This window comes from Eumetopias jubatus, unplaced genomic scaffold (genome assembly GCF_037043125.1).
Source record: "Eumetopias jubatus isolate StellerSeaLion01/CBP00866 unplaced genomic scaffold, mEumJub1_p1.0 scaffold_1, whole genome shotgun sequence".
Lineage (NCBI taxonomy): Eukaryota > Metazoa > Chordata > Mammalia > Carnivora > Otariidae > Eumetopias > Eumetopias jubatus.
In genome coordinates, this window is record NW_028274807.1 from 212,510,665 (window position 1) to 212,517,856 (window position 7,192).

Below are 7,192 nucleotides of genomic sequence, written 5' to 3' on the forward strand. Positions count from 1 at the left end.
AAGTGGTTACCATCCTCACAGCCCCATTTCCCAGATGACAAAACTGAGGCTTCGCAAAGTCAAGTCACTTGCCAAGCTCTCTTGAGCTCTCAGAAGGCAGGATCCTCTGGCCTCACTCCTGAGCTTCCTCCCAGCCGCCCTCAGAGTTGCTGGGGGACCATTGTGACAGCACCGTCTGGGGGAAGCTCTTTGGTCACAATGGGCAGAGCTGGACCACACTGGGATGCAGCCTTGGAAGGAACATGTAAGCATCCTCTGGGAGACTGGGGACAGAGGGAGCCTCGAGGGTCAGGCCGGTTGCCAAGCGCATTTTCTAAGACTCATTAGTCCCCATGCCACCCCTTGAGGTAAGTACCATACCCTCATCCCTGATGTGGAAGCTGAAGCTCACAGGAGCCCAATTACTTACTCCGAGGTGACCTAGCTAGTAACTTCAGTTGTCAGATTCTCCATCAACTATTTGAAGACTTCTCCACTCTCAACTCTTTTCGGTGCCAAAATGATCAAAAAAGCAAACAGACCCTGACAAACTGTGGTCTTGTTATCATGCTTGCTGCCTGCTTTCTAAAGAGGTCGACATGAGCTAGCTGTGAGCTGATGCGCGGTGAGCCTGCTCCAGGGGGGCTGGTCTCTGAGTGGCTGGGACGAGGGGGAGGGAGACTCCTCCTATCTGAGCAAAGGCAAGAAAGTCCCAGTCAGCTAACTGGGGTGCTGACAGCGCCTCTTGGAGCTGGAGATCAGGGAAGTGGAGTGAGAGGTGTCTGAGCCTCAGAGAGTTTGAGGATAGGAAGAGATCCAAGAGAACAACTGCAGAGGGCAGAAAGCCCTATGAGGAGGTGTGTGGCAGAGATGGGACATTGGCCAGGACTGAGCAGACATTGGAGCGGAGAGCCATGGCCTCGACCACTGACTGAGGGTGAGGAGAGGGGGCTCCTGTATCAGACAAACTGTAGAAAGCAGCGGTTCATTCTGCAGCCCTTCCTGGTGCTCACTCTGCACTGACCCCCTCTGGGAGGGGCCTTGGCACCTGCTGTTCCTTCTGCCTGGGATGCTATTCCCCCAGGTACCCAAAAGCTCCTCTCCCACCCTTTTCAGGTCTTTGTCATCTCAGTGACACCGCCCTATTTAAAACTGCAACCCTCCCATCCCACCTCCCCACCCCCATCCTCCTTCCCTGTGTGATGGTTTTACCCACAGCACTTAGCTCCTTCTCCTAACTCTGCAACTGATAGTAGTACATTTATTCAGTATTGTCTGTCACCTCCTCGCCCCAGCATTAACTCCACAAGGGCACGGCTCTTGGTCTGTTTTGTTATTTGATGTTCCCCCTTCCAAGAACCTAGAACAGTGCCTGGCACACAGTAAGCGTCAAATGAATGATGATATCTCTACTTTCCCTGGGGGTAGGCACAGGTTCTGCGCCTGTTTTTTCACAATGTGTCCAGCCCCGAGGGCCCCGTGCCTGGAACACAGGAAGGGAGTAAAAGGCAGCATTGTCCTCAGGCGTCGCTTGCTCACTCCCGGGTCTCCGCCCCCTCACAGGTGGCGCCTTGTCCCCCGATGGCCGCGGTCGCCCTGCTGCCGTGCCCGCTGTCCAGGCGGGACTTCCTCAAGGCCTCGCACTTTGCACTGGGGCCCGACCCGCGGCTGCACGTGGGCGCCATGCAATCCACGTCGCATCAGGACTTCCGGGCGCACCCGGGAGGCACCCGCGCACCGCAGTGCCAGGAGCCGCCCCGCGGGTCCCTCTTCGCCCAGGACACGCGCTCGGCGGGCACGGAGCTCGGGTCGGAGACGCACTGCGCGTACGCGCCCCCGGGGCCGTCGCCGTCCGCGCGGTCGGAGATGCGGGAGCGCACCCTCGCCATGCAGGCCAGCAACCTGCGCGTGCACGCGGGCCCGCGCGTCCGCACCGGCCTCTCCACCGTGCGCGCCGACTTCGGCTGGCCCGAGCCGCCGGCGCGCGCGAGCGAGCAGATCCGCGGCGCACGGCTCATCTTCGACCGCGACTCGGTGCCGCCTGGCGACAGAGCCAAGCTGCGCATCCCGCCCACCACCTACCAGGCGTTTTACCGCCCCCACGACCCGTGCCCGCGGTCCCGCGCGCCCTGCTGCCACCTCGGTGAGCGCGCCGGGGCGGCCCGCGCGACTTGCCAACCGCGTGGTTCTCCAGGCGGGCGGGGATTCCGCGTCCTCTCCCAGGGGACATTTGGCTACGTCTGGAGATCATTTTTTTTTTTTTTAAGATTTTATTTATTTATTGAAGAGAGATAGGGACGCCTGGGTGGCTCGGTCGTTAAGCGTCTGCCTTCCGCTCAGGTCGTGATCCCAGAGTCCTGGCATCGGGCTCCCTGCTCCATGGGAAGCCTGCTTCTCCTTCTCCCACTCCCTCTGCTTGTGTTCCCTCTCTTGCAGTCTCTGTCAAATAAATAAATAAAATCTTTAAAAAAATAAAATAAAATAGAGAGAGAGCGCGCACATGAGCAGGGGGGAGGGGCAGAGGGAGAGGGAGAAGCAGGCTCCCCGCTGAGCAAGGAGCCCGATGCGGGGCTCGATCCCAGGACCCTGGGCTCATGACCTGAGTCGAAGGCAGCTGCTTAACCAACCGAGCCACCCAGGCGCCCCTGGAGACCATTTTGGTTGTCATCACCCACGGAGGGGGTGCTACTAGCAGGGAATGAAGGGAGGCCAGGGATGCTGCTAAACATGTTACCATGCACAGGATAGCTCGCCCCAGTAAAGAATTCTCCAGCCCCAAATGTCAACAGTGCCGGGCTGAGAAAACCAGGAACCTCCCTGAGCCTCAGTTTCTATAAGCATAGAAGGGCATAGCTCCTGAATTTTTTTCAAGGGGCTGTGCCATGGGCAGAAGTCATGAATGGTGGTTTGGAATCAGACAAATCTGCTAAGTCGCCACCCCATCCCTGTCACCATAGTAGTTATGTGACTGAGCAAGTTGACCTCCCCAAGCCTGGATTTTCCTCCGTGCAACAATAGAGTCCCACTTCATAGGCGCTGCTGAAGCCAAAGGAGCCCAGAGTGTATGATGCACCTGGCATCCAGTGAGCGCTCAAAAAAGAGAAGCTGTCATTTGTATGATTTTCTAATTCTGTGACTCCAGGGGACCGGCTGGTGGTCACTAGTCAGAGTCCCTCCACGCTGGGCTCCGGGATTGTCAGATCTGGACTTGACTCAGTTCTGGTTTTGAATTTCCGTGACTTCCGGCAAGTCATTTGGCCTCTCTGAGCCTCAGGAAGGCTGTAAGGTGGGGAGAGTTATGAACCCTGCAGATGAGGTTCGAAGCACTTAACCTAGATGCCGGGTTCAATACTTGGTAATTATTCTTGTTATCATTCCTTGTGTTATTTTTTGGTGTTTTCCACACAGCCCTCGGGCGAGGCTAGTCAGGACTGCCCAGCTCCCCTTTCCAGGTGAGGACTCGCATCCCAGTGGGCCTGAGGCTGCAGGGGCTCAATGCCCTTCTCTGTCTATTCTTGCTCATCCTCAGGGGGTCTCAGCCCCCTCAGGTGGGACCACAGGAGACAGGATAATGGGACCTCCTACCAGAGACACTTCCAGGCCCTGCTGAGCCCACCGGCCTTGATGTGTAAGAGGGTAAGTCGAGGTGGGGCTGGTGCTGCGGGGGAGGGCAGCGGTAGGGGCTGCGTGGGGTTGTCCATCCCACCTCTGTCCACTCTCAGGCCTTCTCCAGCGTGGAACTGGGAGACTTCAAGATTGGCTATGGGCCCATGTGTTCGGAGCAGAAGCAAGCCTTCAGGCCCCAGGGTCTGCCCCCAGACAGGTACAAAGAGACGGTGGCCTTCCACCAGGGTGGCGGGCTCTCAGCGACTCGTGGAGCGTGCCACCCAAGGCTCTGGGGCCAATACTGTGCCTTTGAGGCCTCCATCACCTACAAGCAAGGCTCTCCCACCATTAGCACCCCACAGCTTGGCCTTTGGGAAGCCTGCCTCTCTCCCATTTCCTGGGAGTTGCAAGGGCCCGGATCAGACGAATCCTCCCTGGTCTGCAGGTATGACAAGGCCCAGGCCACAGCCCACATCCACTATGTGAATATTGTTCCTGGAGATGGCCTGTTCCATGATAGGACCACCAAAGCTGATCATTTCTATGCCCGAGAGCCCGGTGAGTCTACTGCCGGCCCTGCCCACCCCTCCCCCCTCCCCCCAACCTCCCCCCTTCCCATAGGGACCTCCCGGTCTGCTCAGCCTCTGCTCTGCCACTGGCAGAGCCTTTTGTCCTTCACCATGACCAGACTCCAGCATCGCACATCCTGGAAGGAAATTGGTGCCCTGGTCCAGGCAGCCTCACCACCTCCATGCATTTCTTCCATGGTCAGGTCAGCCGGAAGGGGGAGACCTTCCCCCCGGGGCTCCTCAGGGAAAGGGTTTCCCAGGCAGTACCAATAGCAGGTGCAAAGGCCTTGAGGTGGGAGTGAGTGTGACGTGTGGGGGATCTCCTGGGTCTATCTGCGGCATCTAGGGTTAAGTCCCTTAACCACTGGGAGCCTCGGTGGCTCTGTCTGCAAAATGAGGTACAGTGCCTACTCCCAGCACCAGCAACGTGGGGCCTAGAGAGGGTGTGAGCTCTCCAAGGTCGTAGAGCGCTCGCCTCTTGTCTCCACCCGGGTTTTGGGAGATCCCGGACACGGGAGCTTCCCAGAGGCCATATGGTCTTACAGCCGCCGCCCGTGACCGAACCACCCAGCCGCCACGTGCCTTACGAGAAACTGAAGAGTCACGTGCGCCTAGGGGACTCCTCGCTGCTCGAACAGTTCTTCCAGACCCCTACGGGCACGGACTATTGCCCCCGTGGGACGCCAGAGAAGCCGCAGAAAGCGCCCAGTCTTCACTTGCTGCGTAGCAACCTGCCACGAGGCACCGACGGTGAGCGGGTTGGGGGGAGGGGCAGGGCTCCCTTCCCCGCCGCAGCTCTAACCCCGCCCCGGCCAGTTTCGCCCCGCCCACCGCCCGATTCTGGCTCCGCCTCCTGAAGAGCGAGATCCCACCCCAGGGACCGAGAGCCCAACTCTGACCCTGGACAACCCGCCTCTTCGTGGACTTGACTCCCCACCACCACCGTCTCCGCCACGGCACCGCCCCCTGCATGGCCGTAGGCCCGCCCCTCTCCATATCTGCCCTTTCCCGACTCTAACCCCTGCTCTTCTGTCAGACTCTGGCTCCGCCCCCTCACCGACTAGCCCGCCCTGCCTTAGCCCTCACTAGTCTGCGCTTGCCACGCCCCTGGCTCCTCCCTCCGCCCCGCCTCCTAATCCATCTTCGCTCCAACTTCAGCGAGGGCTCAGGCTTCGCCCTGAAGTCCTACTCCATCCTTAATCTCGCACGTTCCTGCCCAGGGACCATGCCTCTCCTCCTTCAGCCCCTCAGCTCGACTACCCCCACCCCAAATCTCCAGAAACAGATTTTTTAACCATGAACCAGAAGATGCTGAAGCCTCATAGAACAGCTCCGGCCTCCGTGACTGAGGACATGCTACAGCGGGTGAGGGATGGGGAAGGGTACCTCCCTGACCACTTAACCCCCAAAATCAGTGTAGCTTTATCTCAGGATGATAATGCCGTCAGCTCAGGCCCAGAATTCGTATCAAGTCCTGTCAGGGTCTCTCTAGGGTGACCCCAGGCACAGGGTCATCTTAATGTCACCCCAGCCTCAAGGTCATCCCTAGCTCACCACCAGGGTAGTTAGTGGCAGGGCCAGCTCAAGGACACCTTTATATCGCCAGCCACAGTTAAACCCCCAGCCGAGGGTTAGCTCGCAGTTGCCTGCGTCACCACAGTCCTGGGGTCGTTCCAGGGGTCACCGGTTTCTCTCCAGCTCCTGGGTCAGCCCAAGCTGGGGCACCTTTTGCCCACCTCCTCAGAGCCCAGTCATCAGCCTTTGCTGCTCCTAGGGTCGTATGGGGGCCACGGGGTGGGCCAGGTAGGTCCGCCAGCCTCCAGGCTGTCCTGCCAGGCTGCCCACCCTGCCTCCACAGTGCAAGTACAGCCACATTGAGCCCCCGCTGGGCAGACAGCGCTTCTTCTCAACCCAATACGAGCATGAGTTTCCCTCCAAGTACCAGGGCCCAGCAGTGCTGAGATTGGTCAATCTGCAGGACAGCCATGTGCCTCTGGGCTCCCCTCGCCAGTGGGGCTGTGGGGCGGATAAGGTAGACCCTCGGGCCCCCCAGGCCCCCACCTACCCATGCCCTAGACAGCAATAAACAGTGTCTTGGCAGCATCCCACCCCGCCCTCCATCAGTCAGCCATGAAAGAGGATGCTTCATGGGTTGGGGACGGTACAGGAGAGAGTGACTCCATCAAATAACCCTGAACAGACACTTCCACGGGCCCTGAAGATCGCCCCACTCTGGGCAAGGAGGCCATCCCAGCTTGTGCAAAGTCTTGGCTGTTGGACTCAGTGTAAGGTGTTCAGGTGCACCAACAAATCTGAACGATGTGAAGAGAGGAGTCATAGCGTTGAACAGGGCTGTGTGGTGAAGGGCCAAGAACACAGATTCCTAGGGCTGAATGGACAGAGTCCAAATCTTAACTCCTCTGTCCTGGATAGTAGTCTTAGGCAAGGCACTTAACCCCTCTGAGCCTCATCCGTTTGCTCATCTGTAAAGTGGAGATGAATGGTAGCTCTCTCAGAGTGTTATAAATGAGAAATGTACACACTTCAGTGTGTGTGGCTGGGGGTCAAGGAGGGAGAGAGCACTTCCCTTCTGAGCATGAAGGTATGGAGGAAAGAGGAAGATGAGGGTATGGGAAGGAGCCTTCAATCACTGAGAGAGGGGGTGGGGTTCGGGGGGGAGACTGAGGGGGTGGAGAGGCTGAGAGTGACCCAGCAATCTCCTCCATTGTGGGTGAAAGCTGGAAGCTCAACCGTGTGCTGGCTGGCTGGGCAACTAGTCAGAGCTGGGTCCAGGGACAAATCAACAAAAGCCATCATGATATGATCAAGTCGAAGGGAATAGGTGTCCAGCCAGGGACGAAATGAAAAGGGTGGAAAGGAGGAGGAGGGGATGGAGCTCCATCACTGATGGTGCTTGACGAGCATGTCAACAAATGGTACCTTGGACAGCGCCCCCATCTTGAAGGTCTGGGTGTGGTGAGATTGGCTCTGTCCAGGATAAAATGGGCCTCAGTGGCCATGCCCAGGGACTGCTTCTG

General features: G+C 58.3%; 1 protein-coding gene across 2 annotated transcripts; it reads left to right on the forward strand.

Moving 5' to 3' along the window:
* Positions 1 to 332: 332 nt before the first annotated feature.
* SAXO5 (stabilizer of axonemal microtubules 5) lies at positions 333 to 6,240 on the forward strand. 2 transcript variants are annotated; one of them, XM_028093126.2, is made up of 9 exons: positions 333 to 347; positions 1,543 to 2,122; positions 3,509 to 3,615; positions 3,702 to 3,802; positions 4,031 to 4,143; positions 4,248 to 4,357; positions 4,700 to 4,904; positions 5,434 to 5,519; positions 6,013 to 6,240. In XM_028093126.2, exons 1-9 carry the CDS (start codon positions 333 to 335, stop codon positions 6,238 to 6,240), a joined length of 1,545 nt encoding a protein of 514 aa, XP_027948927.2. The 2 variants fall into 2 exon arrangements, with proteins under 2 accessions (XP_027948927.2, XP_087873641.1); XM_088017515.1 differs by lacking the exon at positions 333 to 347 and having other exon boundaries at positions 1,531 to 2,122; positions 4,700 to 4,912; positions 5,406 to 5,519.
* The last annotated feature ends 952 nt before the right edge of the window (positions 6,241 to 7,192 follow it).